At 50.0% G+C, this 20,118-nt stretch overlaps 1 protein-coding gene across 6 annotated transcripts in view; it reads left to right on the top strand.

The window, feature by feature from the left end:
• The first annotated feature begins 756 nt into the window (after nucleotides 1-756).
• Nucleotides 757-20,118, top strand: part of PXN (paxillin) — a 56,942-nt gene continuing 37,580 nt past the window's right edge. For all 6 annotated transcript variants that reach the window (XM_035257817.3, XM_035257816.3, XM_054238971.2 and 3 more), the window contains exon 1: nucleotides 757-877. In XM_035257817.3, the coding sequence (XP_035113708.1) occupies nucleotides 865-877 (13 nt within the window). In that variant the 5' untranslated portion in view covers nucleotides 757-864. The remainder of the gene's footprint in view (nucleotides 878-20,118) is intronic.

Below are 20,118 nucleotides of genomic sequence, written 5' to 3'. Positions count from 1 at the left end.
ACTGATGATAGGATAATAATAACTACCTCTAGGAAGATTAATTTAGAGAATAACTATATAGTATCTGTCTATTCAGATACTCAATAAATAGTAGCTGTTTTTATTACCCAATTTCAGAATGTGTGGGAGCACTGGGTGTGACTTTCCTGTAGTTTTCCTTTTAATGTCTAATGTGGGGTCCCCTCTGCCCCATGCACAGTTTTGGAAAAGTGTCTAGGGAGGGTGGATGTGTGGAAGTAATATTAAGAAGATGGAACCACACAGGTATTGGGTTTGGGCCAGAAAGGGTGGGCTGCAAGATGCGCTGCCATCGATCCAGAGGGCGACCCCAGGAAAGGTCAACCACAGGCTGCCAGCCTTACGTGGTAGATTTACGGTCCTCCTGGGAAGTGACCTATGGGGTGACAGACAGACGGACAGGTGGATAAATCGGACTCCAGTGGACAGACGATGACCGAGTAGCTGACGAATGCACAGACACATGGCCGACTGTAGACGGATTTGTCATTCTCAGGGTCAGGCTAGTGACTTTGAGAGGGACAGAAAGACGGATGGGAGTGGCTGGAGGCCTGGGAGCCGTCCACCTGCCCGCTCAGCCGCGAGGGGGCGCCACCACCTTGCCCAGCGACGCCCACTGCCCGGGTCCGCGGCGGGGGCAGGGCCAGCAAGTTCGCGGGGGGGTAGGGGGCGGGGCGCGCGTGCACGCGGGGGCGGGGCTCGGGGCGGGCTCGGGCGCGCGCGGCGGCGGCGCGTTCCGTTCCGGGCCGAGGCTCGCGGCTGAAAAGTTGCGGGGCAGGGAGGAGCGGCCCCGGGACAGGCAGCTAGCGCGACGCCGAGCCGGCACCCGGCGCCCGTGGTCCGGCCATGGACGACCTCGGTGAGTGAGCGGGAGGCCGAGGGAGGAGGAGGCGAGGGGCGGGCGGCTCCGGGCCGAGCGGGCGCCTGCCAGCGGTGGGGTCCGGGGGATCCCACCCTCGGCGGCCCCGGCCTCAGCTCCCGTTGCCATCGGCCGGCGCTCCGCGGGACGGGGATCCCTAGCCCGGCCTCAGTCCCGGGCCAGGCCGGCCCCGGCACCGTCCGCACAGCAGCCACCCCCCTGTCTGGGACGGCTTCACCTCTGGATCCGCGACCTCGGGGACCCACCCCCATCTCCCAAAAGGGGCCCAGGGATCAGCTCGCCCCTCAAGGACCCACCCCGTCCGCTGCAGGGACGGGACTTCCTGGACCAGACCCCCCCATCAGCTACCGGACCCTCACCTCACAGACCTCTCCCCACCCCCACCTCACAGATCGACCGCCCGACTCTAGGAGCAGCTGCCCGAACTCATGGGCTGCTCCCTCATTTCCTCGACTTGCTACCCGTCCCTCCAAGGCCGCCCCCACTTCACAGACTGGCACCCCTCTTCGGGGATAACCCCCCTGAGCCCACCCGTTTCATTTCACAAGTCAGATGCACAAGCTAGAGATGAGCGTGTGACTTGTGATGACCACACCCCCATTTCAAAGACAAGTTTCCCACTCTGCCCGCCCTCCTGATCCCCCACTTCAAATCTGGTCACCCCCGTTTCAAGGACCTGTCACTCATTTTTTCTCACTGCCCTCCCAACTCTGTGGACCAGCACCTCAATTCACAGACCAGTCCACCTGCCTACATATCTAAGTGTAGAATAGTAATTTGGGGACTCCTGATTCTCTCCCCACCCCCAGATTCTGGTGAAATGCCAGGGGAATGAGGTGGGAGGTAGGTCCCAAGATAGGACCATCCCTGAACGTGTCCTGGCTGGCAGGGTCCCTCCACCCCCTCGGCATCAGGCCCTGCTGGAAACCGTACAGGTAAAGAGGACAGGATGCCCAGAACAGAGTTTTACTGTTTGTCTGTTATTGGAGCCCCAAGGCTACTCTTTTCAGTCCAGTCTTGATCTGGTGTTAGGGGAAAGAAAGTATCTCCTGGAAGCCGACTCTAAACCCAAGGGGGTTGGTGCCAGGGTTCTAGGAATGCCTTGGGTGGCATGAACACAGGAGTGGGAGGATTCACTGTCTCTTCCTCCCCTTCACGCCTGTGGCTGGAGGGCCCTGAGCTAGGGAGGTGAGGAGGGGGGAAACATTTCTTCTCTGTAGGAGCCTTGTCTTTCCTCTCTGGACTGTGGGTGGCTCGTGTCACCACTGATGCTTCCTCTGTCCCAGGCTCTGAGGAGTAGATTCAGCAGGCAGGACTGATGGACCTCTACCAAGCAGCGCCGGGCACTAAGTTAAGACTGGCTATTTGTAGGTGCTGGACTTGACTGCTTCCCTCCAGCTCTCTTTTGGGATCAGGGTGCCCCCGAGACCCTGGAACTGGGGGTGGTGTAGGGTCCTGCCTGTTTTGCAGAGATGGCTGCCAAGCGTAGTTCTGCCTTTGGGTCAGGCTTGGCACCCATTTTTCCAGTGTGCTCAAGGTTGGCATGGCTTCCAGGCAGGTATTTTTTTTTTTTTCCACATAAAAATAGCTCAGCTGGAAGGAGGCTGGGGATGTTCTATGAACCAGGATCTCAGAGTCTCAGTGCTTTCCCAGTGGGAACTGGGAGCAAAGTTATAGTTTCTAAAATGCTGGTGCAGTTCTGTTGCTTCTCGGCAGTCCCTGTGCCGTTTCAAGGACTGAGAAAGTCTTTGTAGAGTTTGCTGTCGAAATCCGGAATTCCTGTCTTCTGACAGTCTTCCATTTAGGGCCAGGAAGCTGAGTTCTGAAAGTAAAGAGAGTACTGTATACAGCAGAGGGGATTGTAGCGATTTAAATTGCTGTTTGTGGAGTTCTTCCCTCTACCTCGATTTGTGCTATCCTCACAACAACCACTTATCAGATTCCCCCTTAAGGACAATGCTATCATGACCACCTGCCTTTTTACAGATTGAGAAAGCTGAGACTAAGAGAGGTTGATTCTCTTGCCCAAAGTTGCTCAACCATAAAATGACAAAACTGTAACTGGAAGCCCAATTCCTAGCTCCTAGATCTGCAGCTCTTGTATACCAAGAAGCCTTTTTTTCCTGGGGAGGAGGCAAGGGCACTTGAAGGAGGGGTTGCCACTGGATGATGGCAGCCACCTGTAACTTCTGCTGCTTTCTATAACAGGCTCCCAGTTGCTTACATCCGGGCTGCCTGACTTCCTTGGTCTGAGCTCCCGGGGGCAAGCCACGCCTGGCTGACCGGAGCTTGGGGTGGGAGGAATGGGGTGTGCAGGAGGGGAGAGGAATCTGCCTCTGCACTGGGGCCCCGTCAGCTGTCTGGATGGCGGCTCAGTACACTGCCCGTCAGCTGTTTTCCTTAGTTGGGGTGGACACAAAGCCCAGGCCTCTTGTTTTTATTTTTCTCCTGAGCATGTGCCTTGTGGTCCCTAACACAGGGGAGAGTTTATGGTGTGTCCGGTAGCAAGGCCAGAAGGGGCATCACCTCCTCTGTGACTTTATTTTTGGTCTAAAAAAAAAATTTGGGAACTGTTCTCATCCCCAGTGACAGACTTGCCATGTGCTGTTTAATAAGTTACAAATTTATGGCTCTCTGAGCAGAAAAATATCAACACAGCGTGTTCTGCCCTTCCCTGTGTGTTCTCTCCACTTTGTGCTTTGGGGTGGCTGCTGGGTGGCTTTTCTTATTACTGTTTAGATGCTGGTTTGGCCGAGTTTGCTCTGTTCAAGTTCTGGCCGGAGTTTCCTGGACAGAGTTCCCACAACACAGATGCATTCTGACTGTGTTTTCTAACCCGATTGCTTGCTCTGTCTCTGTTCCTGTTCTTCATGTACTTGGTGAGGGGCTTTGACCACAACTGTGGTCTAATCACGATCATGTGCACTTCATGGGAGAAAGGCGCTGTACTCAACACTTTACAAGCCGTATCACAACCTTTCGGAGAGGGAGGTGTTTTACCTCCACTTTATAGATATGGAAATCTGAGCTCCAGGAAGTTTAGTGGTGGTGCTGGGATTTGAACCCAGACTCATCCAATTCCAGATCTGGTCATCTTAATCATCATTAGGTGGTAAGTGCTGGTGACTAACCAGGGGGATGAGCCTTGGGGCCTGCTGAGTAATTGATAGTTACCTTTCAAATCTCTGCCCTAGGGGCCATTCCCAGAAAACGGCAAAGGGTGTGTCCAGTGCAAGACTTCGTAGCTTTGCCTTCCCCTCCTTTAGCAAAGGGAACAGCCAGCTGTTGGCAGTGCCCAGTTGCTGCTGGAATCTGGACATGTCTTCTTTCAGCTTCTCAGCAGTCTTGACCCTTTGGAAAACAGTGCCTCATTGTCCTTGGGGGTAGCCGTAGGGGGGCAGAGGAGTTGCCTGGGGCATTCGGAGCTATGGAGCCTCCCTGTTTCCATGGAAAGTCTGGACTTTGGGCTTGCCTATCTGTGGTCCCTCTGTGTGTCAGGGCAGAGTCAGGGCACCCAGCTGCTGGGCCTGTGGCGGAGGCGGCATTTACCCTTGCAGCGATGGTGCCCTCTTGGTGGGCTCTGCGTCACTGCCAGGCCGCCTCCGGGGGGCTAGTAAGGGGTAGAGCTGGGATTCAAACCCTGGTGTGTTTGATTCTTCAGCAGGTGCCCTTTCTGATATATGAAGCCGTTTGCTGCCTGGGCAGTCATAGATTGATGGAGACAGGCTCAGGCTGCTGGAAGCCAGGGCCCTGTCTCTATGGGTTCAAGGTCTTTTGGGGGAATATCTCAAAATATTCCTTTTTTCCCTAGTGATGGTCATGCCTTAAAGAGGCTAGGTATACCCTTGGCTGGAGAGGTTGATGGAAGGCCAGAGTTACTGGGGGGCCGCTGAGCAGCCCTCCTCTCCTATTTTGTCATCGTGCATGGAGTATCTGACTCTGAAGCTTTACTTGGGTCTTTACCTTGCTCCAAGGCCAGAGATGTTGAATTAACTTCCAGCCTCATTGCAGCCTTTCCCTGGGTTGTGTAAGTCTCAGTGCCTTCATTAGTAATAAGAAAATCTGCCAGGCGAAGTGGCTCACGCCTGTAATCTCAGAACTTTAGGAGGCCAAGGCACGAGTGGATCACCTGAGGTCAGGAGTTCAAGACCAGCCTGGCCAACGTGGTGAAATCCCATCTCTACTAAAAATACAAAAATTAGCCAGGCATGGTGGCGCAGGCCTGAAATCCCAGCTACTCTGGAGGCTGAGACAGGAGAATTGCTTGACCCCAGGAGGCAGGGGTTGCAGTGAGCTGAGATCCCACCCCTGCACTCCAGCCTGAGTGACAGAGCAAGACTCCATGTTGGGAAAAAATAAATACAAATAAATAAATAATAACAAAATCTGGCCGGCATGGTGGCTTATACCTGTAATCCTAGCACTTTGGGAGGCCAAGGTGGGTGGATCATTTGAGGTCAGAAGTTCAAGACCAGCCTGGACAACATGGTAAAATCTATCTCTACTAAAAATACAAAAATTAGCCAGGCATGGTAGTGCGCACCTGTAGTTCCAGCTCTTCTACTTTACTCGGGAGGCTGAGGCAGGAGAATTGCTTGAATTTGGGAGGCGGAGGTTGCCATGAGCCGAGATCGCTTCACTGCATTCCAGCCTGGGCGACAGAGTGAGACTCTGTCTCAAAAAATAAATAAATAAATACAAACAAAATGTGTAGAATGCTTTTCTTTCCTTTTCTTTCTTTCTTTTTTTTAGACAGAGTCTCGCTCTGCCACCCAGGCTGGAGTGCAGTGGCGCGATCTTGGCTCACAGCAACTTCAGCTTCCCAGGTTCAAGTGATTCTCATGCCTCAGTCTCCCAAGTACTGGGAATTACTGAGCGTGCCACCATCCTGAGTTAATAATTTTGTATTTTTAGTAGAGATGGGGTTTTACCAAGGTACCCAGACTGGTCAAACTCCTGACATCAGGTAATCCGCCTGCCTTGGCCTCTCAAATTGCTGGGATTACAGGTGTGAGCCACGATGCCTGGCCACATTTCTTTTCTTTTTGTGAGACGAGTCTCACTCTGTTGCTCAGGCTGGAGTGAAGTGGCATGAACTTGGATCACTGCACCCTCTGCCTCCTGGGGTCAAGGGATTTTCAGCTAATTTTTGTATTTTTAGTAGAGATGGAGTTTCAGCATATTGTGTAGGCTGGTCTTAAACTCCTGAACTCAAGTGATCTGCCTGCCTTGGCCTCCCAAAGTGCTAGGATTACAGGCATGACCCACTGTGCCTGGCCCACACTTTTCTTTTTTACAATGTTTACAGGAATTTTTCCCATAATATTTATTGAGAACTTATTATGTATAGGCACTGTGCTGGGCACCTTACATGCATTGTTTGTTTGAATCACGCTGGCCATATAAGGCAGGTTTTATTAGTAGTAGTATTACCATTACCCATTGTACAAGTGAGGGAAATTGAGGCACAGAGTGGTGAGCCCGCTTGCCCAAGTACTACAGCTAGCGAGTGGCAGTGCTAGGATTTGAATCCAGGTGATCTGGCTGCGGAGCAGGACTTGCAGAGCAGCCAACTGTTTTGTACACTTTTCTTTTTTGAGGCAAGGTCTGCAGCCTCAGCCTACCAGACCCATGTGGTCCTCTCCCTTCAGTTTTCTGAGTAGCTGGGACTGCAGGCACATGCCACAAATCCCGCTAATTATAAAAATTTTCTGTGGAGACAGGGTTTTACCATGTTGCCCAGGCTGTTCTCGAACACCTGGCCTCAAGCAATCTGCCCGCATTCACCTCCCAAAGTGCCAGGATTACAGGTGGGAGCCATTGCGCCTGGTGCATTCTTTACACTTCTGTTCATAATATTGCATCTGATATGGGTTCCCCATTGGTTTGATTGTTTTCTGCTTCTAGGACACTAACATTTTTCTGCCCCTGCCCCATTCTCTGTTGTCTTCCACATCTGTCCTTTTCTTGTTCTCTGCGGCTTCTTCTCTCTCTCTCTCTTTTTTTTTTAATTTTTGAGGAGTTTCGCTCTTATTGCCCAGGCTGGAGTACAGTGGCATGATCGATCTCAGCTCACCGCAACCTCCACCTCCTGTGTTCAAATGATTCTCCTGCCTCAGCCTCCTGAGTAGCTGGGATTACAGGCAGGCGCCACCATGCCCAGCTAATTTTTTGTATTTTTCGTAGAAATAGTTTCACCATGTTAACCAGGATGGTCTCGATCTTTTGACCTCGTGATCCGCCCACCTCGGCCTCCCAAAGTGCTGGGATTACAGGCTTGAGCCACCGCGCCTGGCTGAGACCGAGTCTTACTCTGTCACCCAGGCTAGAGTGCAGTAGCCCGATCTTGGCTCACTGCAACCTCCGAATCCTGAGTTTAAGCAATTCTCCTGCCTCAGCCTCCCAAGGAGCTGGGACTACAGGTGCATGCCTGGCTAATTTCTGTATTTTTAGTAGAGACAGGGTTTCACCATATTGATCAGGCTGGTCTTGAACTCCTGACCTCAGGTGATCCACCCGCTTCAGGCTCCCAAAGTGCTGGGATTACAAGTGTGAGCCACCATGCCTGGCCTCAACTTAGTTTTAAATGATATAATGAAAAAAAGGATTCACACATAGAGGGCGGAGAGCACAAGGACCATGCATTTACACAAAGTGGCAAAATGATGACAGCCACTCAGTCTAAGTGAGAATACACGGGTCTCTCAGCTTCTCTGTATGTTTAGACATTTTTGTAATGAAAAGTTGGAGAAAAGTCAGGAAACCCCACTTTCCCATGGTGGGCTTGGAGTTGTTGGGCCAAGGTGCTGGCCTACGCCTGCCTGTCGTTGGCTGGAATGACTGTTGGTCTCTTGTGATTGCACAGGTGGTGGGAAGGCTGGGTGAGCACTGGCAGGAGCTGGGAGGGCCTCAGGTGACAGTGACCACTGACTATCAGCTGGGGTGTGGGGAGCACAGTGCTGTGACCTGAGCAGAAGAGAGACAGGCCCAGAGACAGTGCATGTCCATCAGTGTGGAGGCAGCCTTGTGAGTTATTTGGGCATGATGACATTAATCAGGCCAGGTCTGAATCGAGTGAGATGCTGAACTTTGGTTGGAGTTTGAGATGGGTTGTCGAGGCTGGTGGGATGCAGAGCAAGGCTTTTTTTTTTTTTTTTTTGAGATGGAGTCTCCCTCTGTTGCCCAGGCTGGAGTGCAATGGTATGATCTTGACTCACTGTAACCTCTGCTTCCTAGGTTCAAGCAATTCTCATGCCTCAGCCTCCCCAGTAGCTAGGTGTACAGGAGTGCGTTATGCCCGGCTAATTTTTGTATTTGTAGTAGAGATGGGATTTCACCGTGTTGGCCAGGCTGGTCTTAAACTCCTGACCTCAGGTGATCCTCCCGCCTTGGCCTCCCAAAGTGCTGGGATTACAGGTGTTGGCCACTGCACCCAGCCAGAGCAAGGCTTTACATACTTCAGGGGACAGTCTCTGGGCAGCTCGAGGCGTGTGGGAGGGGAGGAGATGACTTTTGGTTCACATCATGAACCCCTTATCTGTGGCTAGAGTAGCACCTTCAGTCTGCGGGCAGTGATGGCTGAGTGGCCCCGGGCTCTTGCTTCTAGCTGAAGTCTGACCATCCTGTTTTCCAGCCTTCAGGCTCCCTCTCCTGGAATCCCCACTCCCTTGGTCCCTCCTGTCTAGTTTGTGCTGACTCAAAGCTGGCCCTCTTGGGCCTCCAGTCTGTTTTGGGGAAATAGCTGGATTCTGGCACCAGTGGCCCTCTTGGCTCTGAGGGAGAGATGAGGGCCCTGGTGCCTACTAGAAACATTTTGGGCAGCCAGCAGGCTCTCATGAGGGGAGGGCTTCATGCCAAGGTCTTCTTTCAGCCTCATGTCATCTGTGTCAGCATGCAAAGATGCCGAGGCTGGCCACTTGGCGAGGACCATGAGGTCTTCCAGCGAAGGCTCAGGGCTTCACTCTGCCTATTTGAAAGCAGCATGATGTGTGTTTTATGGGGGAGGGGGTGGTGCTGGAAGGAAGCTTTATGTAATTCTTGGCTGGAGCTCAGGTAATTGTTTTAATGAAATGGAATGCAGCTTATTCAGAATTCGCTTGGCAGAAACAGCCATGTTCTGTTCTGTTTTCTTGTTGGGGAGATCAGGGCACACATTTCCAGCTGTTTTGAATCTTAGAACCCTGGGTGAGCCGGAGCAAGGTGGGTGGAACCCTCCAGGGAGCTCCAACGAGCTTCAGGCTGATTCTTCTCTGGATCCTGGTCTGTGTGTATCATTGAATGAGCCATGGAGACTTTGGCTTCTTCCAACAACATAAAAACCCTATTGAGGCCAGGCACGGTGGCTCACCCCTGTAATCCCAGCACTTTGGGAGGCCAAGGTGGGCGGATCACCTGAGGTTGGGAGTTCAAAACCAGCCTGACCAACATGGAGAAACCCCGCCTCTACTAAAAATACAAAATTAGCCGTGCATGGTGGCGCGTTCCTGTAATCCCAGCTGCTCTGGAGGCTGAGGCAGGAGAATCGCTTGAACCCGGGAGGCGGAGTTGTGGTGAGTCGAGATTGTACCATTGCACTCCAGCCTGGGCAACAAGAACAAAACCCAGTCTCAAAAAAAGAAAAAAAGAAAACCTATTGAAAGCAGGCTATGAAATGGGCACAATGCCTGCCTTCCCGGTTGTTGGGAGACTGAGTGAGGTGCTTAGCATACAGTAGACAGACCTTCAAACATGGTCTCTCTTTGCTCACACTTATTTCACCCCCCACATCCCCGTCTTTCCACCCCACTTTTTGGTTTTTGAGACAGAGTCTTGCTCTGTCACCAGGCGCCAGGCTGGAGTGCAGTGGCATGATCTCGGCTCACTGCAACCTCTGCCTCCCAGGTTCAAGCAATTCTCCTGCCTCAGCCTCCTGAGTAGTTGTGACTACAGGTGCGTGCCACCATGCCCAGCTAATTGTTGTATTTTAGTAGAGACGGGGTTTCACTATGTTGGCCAGGATGGTCTTGATCTCCTGACCTTGTGACCTACCCGTTTCAACCTCCCAAAGTGCTGGGATTACAGGCGTGAGCCACCACGCCCAGTCTTCCACCCCCTTTTATACCTCATGCCCACTGTCTTCTATCACGGTAGATGGCTGTGGCCCCATGTGGCCTCAAGGTTCCCATCTGCAGGTCCACATGGACCTCCTTTTTCTTCTGGTTCCCTTTTTCTCTCTTCTTCTCTTCGCTTATTTCTCTTTTCTCACAAGATCTTGCTCTCTTGCCCAGGCTGAAATACAGTGAGTGATCTGATCACAGTTGACTGTAACGTGCAACTCAAGCGATCCTCCTGCCTCAACCTCCTGAGCAGCTGGGACTACAGGCACATGCCACCACACCTGGCGACTTTTTTATTTTTTCTAGAGGCAGAGTCTCATTATGTTGCTCAGGCTGGTCTGGAACTCCTGGCCTCAAGCAATCCTTCTGCCTTGGCTTTCCAAAGTGATGGTATTATAGGCGTAAGCCACCATGTGTCCTGCCTGGTTCCCTCTTTTTACTCTTCTGCTCTTACTAACTTCAGTTTTTTGTTTTGTTGTTTTGTTTTTTAGACAGAGTCTTGCTCTGCCGCCCAGACTGGAGTGTAGCGGCACGATCTTGGCTCACTGCAACCTCCGCCTCCTGGGCTCAAGTGATCCTCCTGCCTCAGCCCCGCCAAGTATCTGGGATTACAGGCACACGCCACCAAGCCTGGCTAATTTTGCATTTTTAGTACAGATGGGATTTCGCCATGTTGCCCAGGGTAGTCTTGAGCTCCCAGCCTTAGGTGATCCACCTGCCTTGGCCTCCCAAAGTGTTTTTGGGATTACAGATGTGAGCGACTGGGCCTGGCCTGCTCTTACTAACTTTTTTACTTTGGTCCTTTTTAAATTTTCAGTTAGCCTGACCCATTCTTCTACAGTTGCTCTTATGTTGAGACGCCCATCTCACTATTTAGCTGCCATATTTTTCTTCCCTTCCTTAAGCTCTGCTCGCTTCTCCAGAGACCCTCCCACTTTCTTTTCCCAAGTCTTCTCTGATCCCTGAGTGGAGGTGCACCTGGGTGTTTTCACAAAGGATTTCTCTGAACTCCTTCTTTTTCTCCTATGCACCTGGTCAGTTAATCAGCTGCATGACCTCTTTTATTTATTTATTTTTAAGACAGGGTTTCACCATGTTGGTCAGGCTGGTCTTGAACTCCCGACTTCAGGTGATCCACCCGCCTTGGCCTCCAAAGTGCTTGGATTACAGGCGTGAGCCACCACGCCCGGCCATGACCTCTTTTATAAACCTGTATGCTGGCGACTCCCAAATTTATATTTCCACCTGTGACGTGGACTCTATTGTCTAGATTCTTCCGGTTTGTGTGCCAGCAAAGACTCAGCTCATTTCCTTTCCACTTTCCCATCCAGGCCTCATCTGCTGCCTGGTCTCCGTTAGCTCCCCTCTCTTCTCTGGGCCTGTGTTAGATAATGAGCATTTGTGCAGCACTTGAAGCTTGGGGAAACATTTTCGTGTGCTTCTTTATTTTTTTAAAAAAACTAAACCTTATTGTGTATATTCAAGGTTTACAATATGATGTTATGGGATACATATAGATAGTAGGGTGGTTACTAAGGTGAAGCAGATTAACCTGTCAGTCATCTCACAGTTACCTTCCTGTGTGCCAAGAGCAGCTAAATCTACTTACGTAATGAAAATCCCTCATGTCATACGTTAGATTTCTAAGTGTGTGTCTCCCATGTATCTGCTACTTAGTATTCTTTGACCCACATCTCCCCATTCCCCACTTCCACCTGTAGTAACCACTGTTCCATTCTCTATCTCTGTATTTGACCTTTCTCTCTTCTCTCTCTCTCTCTCTCTCTCACACACACACACACACACACACACACACACACACCCAAAGTTATATATGTATGTAACTTTGGGTGGCCAAGGAGGGTGGATCACCTGATGTCAGGAGTTTGAGACCAGCCTGGCCAACATGGTGAAACCCCATCTCTACTAAAAATATAAAAATTGGCCAGGCATGGTGGTGCATACCTGTAGTCCCAGCCACTCGGGAGGCTGAGGCAGGAAAATTGCTTGAACCCAGGAGGTGGCGGCTGCAATGAACTGAGATCACGCCATTGCACTGCAGCTGGGTGCTGGAGTAGACTCCATCTCAAGCATAAATAAAATAACAAGTGAATAAATATATGTATATAGTACATATAAGTGAGATCACACAGTGTTTTTCTCATTGTGTCTGGCTCATCTTACTTAGCATCTTTCCATGCTGTGGCAAATTGGCAGAATCTCCCTTTTTAAGGCTGAACTGTATCTATGTACCGCATTTTCTTTATCTATTTGTCCACTTACCACCATCATTTTTTATATGGTTCTGACAGCCACCCTTTGAGGTAGTAGTTATCTTCATAATATCAGTGAGGAAGCTGAGCTGAAGTTCAGAGGAGTTAGGGGAAGGGAACACACCCAGTGCTACCACAGGCAATGATGCAAGAAGCTGAACCTTGGGTTTTCCCACACCCAACCCAGTCTCTCTCTGGTTTTTCTTTTTTTGTTGTTTTTTGAGATGGAGTCTTGCTCTGTCACTCAGGCTAGAGTGCAGTGGTGTGATCTCGGCTTACTGCAGCCTCCGCCTCCCAGGTTCAAGTGATTTTCCTGCTTCAGCCTCCTGAGTAGGTAGGACTACGGGTGCATGCCATCACGCTTGGCTACTTTTTGTATTTTTAGTAGAGATGGGGTTTCGCCATGTTGGCCAGGCTAGTCTTGAACTCCTGACTTCAGGTGATCCACCTGCCTTGGGTTCCCAAATAACTGGGATTACAGGCGTGAGCCACCGTGCCTGGCATTCTTTCTGACTTTTTATATGGGAAACCTCAAGGCAGAAATCAGAAATCTGTGGGTCAGATTTGGCTTGCAGACCCTTGTTGCTTGATCTTCATGGTGTTTAAAATATTCCAAATTAGTTGCCAACAATTAAGGGTCAGGAGATTGCACCAAAAAAATCCATGTTTTTTTTTTTTTGTGACGAGTCTCACTGTGTCGCCCAGGCTAGAGTGCAGTGGCACGATCTCAGTTCACTGCAACCTCCGCCTCCCGGGTTCAAGTGATTCTCCTGCCTCAGACTCCCAAGTAGCTGGGACCACAGGCGCCCACCACCACGCCCGGCTAATTTTTGCATTTTTAGTAGAGACAGGGTTTCACTACATGTTCTTTCTTTTGAAAAGTCAGATCAGGCTTCATGGGATTCACGTACTCTGTGTCACCACTTGGTTAACCTCAATAGCTCCAGCCTCATATTTGACCCTCTCTGTTGCCTACATTGGGACTCACTTCCCTCATACATATTCATACCTGGCCCCAGCTTTGAGGGGTTCTAAGAATGCTCTGTGCTGGATATTTATAACAAATGCAGTTGCCACATCTAAGGGTATCTTGTACTACAGTCTCTGAATTACATTTGACTTCTGACCATGCCAACCACTCAGCTCTGCCTTGAGTCTAGATCTTGGTTCAAGTTGCAGAAAATAGCCTTCTCCTGACTCACCGTACCCTCTGCATTTATTTATTTATTTGTTGAGACGGAGTGTTGCTCTGGCTGGACTATAGTGGCGCGACCTTGGCTCACTGCAACCTCCACCTCCCAGGTTCAAGCAATTCTCTGCCTCAGCCTCCTGAGTAGCTAGAATTATAGGTGCCCGCCACCATGCCCAGCTAATTTTTTTTTGTATTTTTAGTAGGGACGGGGTTTCACCATCTTGGCCAGGCTGATCTTGAACTCCTGACCTCGTGATCCACCTGCCTCAGCCTCCCAAAGTGCTGGGTTTACAGGTGTGAGCCACCGTGCCCGGCCACCCTCTGCCTTTAAAATCTTAGCTGAATTCACCTTTTTGAGAAAGCTTTTTTTCCAGATAAAACTAACCAGCTTGTTGACTCTCCTACTAAGGTAAAACTTTACAGAACTGTGTAAATTGGGCTTGCATTTGTCTCCTGCTCTGCCCTGGAAGCTCCTTGAAGACAGGGATTTTATCTGCCTTTCAGATATTTCTTACCACCAAGCATTGCTCTCTTCTCTCTGTGGTCGCTTAATAAATTCTTGATGGTGGTTGATGATGAAATGGGCGTGAACTGCAGATACCCACAATGATGCTGAACCTGCAGCAAACCACTTCCTCCTCTGGAGAACCTGAGTGAGAGATTCCGTGTTCAAGGTGGGGAGGTGGCGTAGAACCCAGGCTCTGACATCAGCACCCTTCGGTCTATATCCATGCTGCCGCTGACTACCTGTGTGACCTTGGCAGGTCGCTTTATACTCTGAACCTTGGTCTCCTAACCCAAGAAACAGGTGCATTTCCTGACATACTTTCCGGAAATACTTTCAAAGTGCTCAGTAAATGGTGGCGATTATCATTCATTCTTGGAATAATCTTGACAACTCCTGGGGTGGAGTGTTTGGCTTTTGGTATCACTCTCTTGGCATTTATTTGTTTGTTTGTTTGTTTTATGTATTTATTTTTTTTGAGATGGAGTCTGGCTCTGTTGCCTAGGCTGGAGTGCAGTGGCACGATCTTGGCTCTCTGTAGTCTCCGCCTCCCGAGTTCAAGCGATTCTCCTGCCTCAGCCTCCTGAGTAGTTGGGATTACAGGCACCTACCAGCAGGCCCAGCTAATTTTTGTATTTTTAGTAAAGATAAGGTTTCACTGTGTTGGCCAAGCTGGTCTCAAGCTCCTGACCTCAAATGATCTGCTCGCCTCAGCCTCCCGAAGTGCTGGGATTATAGGCGTGAGCCACCATGCCCAGCTTGTTTGTTTATGTATTTACTGAGACAGAGTCTGGCTTTGTTGCCCAGGCTGGAGTGCAGTGGCTATGATCTCAGCTCATTGCAGCCTCCGCCTCCTATGTTCAAGTGATTCTCTTGCCTCAGCCTCCTGAGTAGCTGGGATTACAGGCATGCACCACCATGCTAGCTACTATTTTTTAAGTTTTGGTAGAGACGGGGTTTCACCATGTTGGCCAGGCTGTTCTCAAACTCCTGGTCTCAAGTGATCTACCCGCCTTGGCCTCCCAACGTGCTGGTATTACAGGCGTGAGCCACTGCACCAGGCTTTATTTGTTTTTTAATTAATTGATTGTTTTTGAGACAGAGTCTCCCTCTGTTGCCCGGGCTGGAAAGCAGTGGCATGATCTCAGCTTACTACAACTTCCACTTCCCAGGTTCAAACAGTTCTCCTGCCTCAGCCTCCCAAGTAGTTGGTATAGGCGCCTGCCACCATGCCCAGCAAATTTTTTGTATTTTTAGTAGAGATGGGATTTTGCCATGTTGGCCAGGCCCTTCTTGAACTCCTGGCCTCAAGTGATCCGCCCACCTTGGCCTCCCAAAGTGCTGGGATTTATAGGCCTGAGCCACTGCGCCCGGCCCACTCTTCCTATTTAAACTTCTACTTCATCTGCAGGTTGGCTGCGTTTTCCATGGCCTTGGTGGTTGGCATTTAGTGCCGTTGGCCCTGCTTGGTTGCTTAGCTTGGCCTGGGGGAAGCATCTGACTTTGGTTATTTTCTGGGAGAATGTGATTTAGGACTCTGCATGGTGCCGTGGGTTAGAGAATGCTTGGGACTATGCTGTGGAAGTGAAATAGCCATACCCCTGGACCAGTGGTGTTAAGTTGGCTTTGGTTATGTGACTTTTAATGTCCCCTGAGCCTCTTTGGTGGCTTTCATGAGGAAGTGGTGGGGGAGGAGGTGGCTTGGTGGCTTGGTTTATACTAATCGCTCATCTAACACTGATGTTGGTGAGAGCTGCCACAGAGAGCTGCTCTGGGATCCGCTTCTAGCACTCTAGGCATCTGGAAAGCCTCATGGGGTGGTCTGGCCACTGAACCTCCTAGTAGCAGTAGAAAAAAGGAGAGTTGATTTTCTGGACTGTGAAGTTGGTGGTTGTGTACTGAGTGGACACAGCCGTTTCATGAAGCTGGTCCAGTGACTGTACCTTTTAGGGGCGGTTGATCTGTGGGACCCACCCTGGGCTCTGTTGAAGGTTTGAAGTGGGTCAGAGAGTCCTGGCCAAGCTTTCTCCCGTCTCTGTTTCCAGGAACATTCCTCTTCCTTAGGTGGAAATGGGAGTGTCCGATGGCCTGCACTTGGTTTCCTCTGGATTTGCCATTTCCCCTGTGGACTCCTGGCTCAGCTGGCTGGCTAAGGCAGTTTCTCATCATGGATGTGCTCTGGGACAGCTGAGTGGGGCTGGCTCCTCTGGGGTGGGTGCAGAGGAGTGGTCATGATGCCTGAACACTGCATTCATTCCTTAGAGACCAGACTTGGCAGCCCTCCTGAGCCTGCCTGGTTACACGCTGCCCGACTTGGACACTCCTCTGTCCCTAGTAGTGGATGTGCAGTTTCTCCACCCCTCCTTAGCATGGCCAGCCTCAGTGCGTCTTTGAGGTGAGGTAGCTGTTGGGATAGCTGGGTGGTCTCCTTTCTCCCTGCCTCACCACCTCAGATGGCCTCTTCTGCTGTGTCCTGAACTTTCCAAGAATTCCTCCCCCTTCTCTCTCTTTGGAAGTTGGCACTTGAAGTCTTTTTGCCTGATCTTTGGAGGCAGCCAAGCCGGAAACAAGCTGGGGAAGAAGAGCGTCACCTGGAGGTGGTTGTCATGGCTTCCTGTGGTCACTTGTGGTCATTTGCTTCTAAACATCCTGTTTGTGCCCCTACAGCAGCAGGAACAGTGACCAGGAGACAACTATTATCTGCCTGAGTTTGGCCAGAGCATGGGGGCTGGAGTGTTTCTATCATGGGGACCCTTGACTGGCTGATCTCTGGCAATTGGGGGCATTGCTGGTAGCGGCTCCTTTGGGTGTCACTGGCTTGGGCTTTATTCTGGCTCTGTCCTTCCTCTTCTCCCTGCTTCAACTGTCTGCGAGAATTTCCCTCCTAACGGTCTGCTGGGTGTTACCAGTCTGCACTCCCTCTCTGTGCTTCTGGACTGATCCATTCTTTCTTACACTCCTCCTTGTGCTTCCAGAGCTGGCGGGAGCCTTAGGATGGCATTTTCTCCTATGGTTTGGAGTCTGTGGCCATCACCTTCTTCAGTCAGAACTGCTCCCTTTACTCTGTTCATATATTGGGCTTCCATCTAAGACCACAATTGCAAAATATGTTTTGTGGATTTTTTAAAATGTGAAAATAAATATGTAAAAACATTTGAAGCGAGGTACAGTGGCTCATGCCTATAATCCCAGCACTTTGGGAGGCTAATGCCTGAGGATCACTTAAGCCCAGGAATTTGAGACCAGCCTGGGCAACATTGTGACTTCATTTCTCCAAAAAATAAAAAAATTGGCTGGACGTGGTGGCTCATGCCTATAATCCCAGCACTTTTGGAGGCCGAGGTGGGCAGATCACCTGAGGTCAGGAGTTCAAGACTAGCTTGGCCAATGCGGTGAAACCCCATCTCTACTAAAAACACAAAAATTAGCTGGGTGTGGTGGCAGGTGCCTCCCAGGTTCAAGCGATTCTTGTGCCTCAGCCTACCAAATAGCTAGGAATACAGGCATGTGCCAGCATGCCTGGCTAATTTTTTGTATTTTCAGTAGAGAGAGAGTTTCACCATGTTGGCCAGGCTAGTCTCAAACTTCTGGCCTCAAGTGATTTGCCTGCCTTAGCTTCCCAAGTGTTGGGATCACAGGCGTGAGCCACTGTGCCCGGCCCAAATTAACCATTTTAAAGTATACAGTTCAAAACAACCGTAAAGTGGGCATAGTAGCACCTGACTGTAGTCTCAGCTATACAGAAGCGTAAGGTGGGAGAATCCCTTGAGCCTGGGAGTTCAAGTCCAGCCAGGGCAACATAGTGAGACCCCATCTATCTCTCTTTTTTTTTTTTTGAGACGGAGTTTCGCTCTTGTTACCCAGGCTGGAGTGCAATGGCGCGATCTTGGCTCACCGCAACCTCCGCCTCCTGGGTTCAGGCAATTCTCCTGCCTCAGCCTCCTGAGTAGCTGGGATTACAGGCACATGCCACCATGCCAAGCTAATTTTTTATATTTTTAGTAGAGACGGGGTTTCACCATGTTGACCAGGATGGTCTCGATCTCTTGACCTCGTGATTCACCCGCCTCGGCCTCCCAAAGTGCTGGGATTACAGGCTTGAGCCACTGCGCCCAGCCTGACCCCATCTATCTCTTAAAAAAAAGATAGAAAATCGTTTTATTATCATTATTACTGAGACAGGGTCTCACTCTGTCACCCAGGCTGGACTGCAGTGGTATGATCTCAGCTAACCACAGCCTAGACTTCCCAGGCTCAAGTGATTCTCCCACCTCAGCTGGGACCACAGATGTGCACCACCATACCTAGATAGTTTTTGTATCATTTGTAGGGACACGGTCTCGCTATGTTGCCTAGGCTGGTCTTCAACTCCTGGGCTCAGGCTTTCCTCCCACCTCGGCTTCCCAAAGTGCTAGGATTACAGGCATGAGCCACCACACCTAGCCCACAATACCATTTTATTTATTTATTTTTTATTTTTTTGAGACAGAGTCTCGCTCGAGGCTCTGTCTCCCAGGCTGGAGTGCAGTGGTGTGATCTCGGCTCACTGCAACCTCCGCCTCCCAGGTTCAAGTGATTCTCTTGCCTCAGCCTTCCCAGTAGCTGAGACTACAGGCATGCACCACCACTCCCAGCTAATTTTTGTATTTTTAGTAGAGATGGGATTTTACCATGCAGGCCACGATGGTCTTGATTTCTTGACCTCATGATCCACTGGCCTCAGCCTTCCAAAGTGCTAGGATTACAGGCATGAGCCACTACACCCAGCCTAATTATTTATTTTTTTGAGATGGAGTCTCACTCCCGTTGTACAGACTGGAGTGCAGTGGCAGGATCTCGGCTCACTGCAACCTCCACCTCCCAGGTTCAAGCAATTCTCCTTCCCCAGCCTCCTGAGTAGTTGGGATTACAGGCGTGCGCCACCAGGCCTGGCTAATTTTTGTATTTTTAGTAGAGATGGGGTTTTGCCATGTTGGCCAGGCTGGTCTTAAACTCCTGACCTCAGGTGATCCACCTGCCCCAGCCTCTCAAAGGGCTAGGATTACAGGCGTGAGCCACTGTGCCCGGCCCACAAAACCATTTTAAATACCAGTTATGTGGCATTGAGTAGTTTCACAATGTTGTGCAACTATTATCTCTATCTAGTTCCAAAACATTTCATCACTCCCCATTATCACTTCCCCCTACTACTCTACTTTCCGTCTTGATGAAAGTAGAATCATATAATCTGGAATCATATAATATGTGACCTTTTGGGACCGGCTTCTTTCACTTAGCACAATGTTTTTGAGGTTCATCCAGTCTGTAACACATATCAATACTTCATGTGTATGGCTGTATAATATCCCGTTAGTTCTGTATGCCATGTTTTGTTTATCCATTCATCTGTTGGTGGGTATTTTTGGGTTGTTTCCAACTTTTGGCTATTGTGAAGAGTGCTGCTATGAACCTTTGTGTACAGGTATTTATTTGAATACCTGTTTTCAATTCTTTTTTTTTTTTTGAGATGGAGTTTCGCTCTTGTTACCCAGGCTGGAGTGCAATGGTGCGATCTCGGCTCACTGCAACCTCTGCCTCCTGGGTTCAGGCAATTCTCCTGCCTCAGCCTCCTGAGTAGCTGGGATTACAGGCATGCGCCACCATGGCAAGCTAATTTTTTGTATTTTTAGTAGAGACGGGGTTTCACCATGTTGACCAGGATGGTCTCAATCTCTTCACATTGATCCACCCACCTTGGCCTCCCAAAGTGCTGGGATTACAGGCGTGAGCCACTGAGCCCGGCCACCTGTTTTCAGTTCTTTTGGGCTTAACTACACTTGATCTTAGCCAAAAGGCCAAGAAGCAATTGGGTTTAAATATCTTCACAGTTTTTAAAATTTATTTTTGTGTTTTGTTATAAATGTCTATTAAATGGGCTAACTATATTTGTGTTTCTTTTAATATTTTACTGGTTTTTAGAAACTGATTATCAGTGTTACACGTGTTCATTGTAGAAAATTTGAGAACCAGCCTGGGCAGGCCAGGCGCGGTGTCTCATGCCTGTGATCCCAGCACTTGGAGAGGCCGAGGTGAGTGGATCACTTGAGGTTGGGAGTTTGAGACCAGCCTGATCAACATGAAGAAACTCGTCTCTACTAAAGATACACAATTAACTG

Source organism: Callithrix jacchus, chromosome 9 (genome assembly GCF_049354715.1).
Source record: "Callithrix jacchus isolate 240 chromosome 9, calJac240_pri, whole genome shotgun sequence".
NCBI classification, from domain to species: Eukaryota; Metazoa; Chordata; class Mammalia; order Primates; family Cebidae; genus Callithrix; species Callithrix jacchus.
Note: the sequence above shows the minus strand (reverse complement) of the source record. Positions and strands in the feature narration are given on the sequence as shown.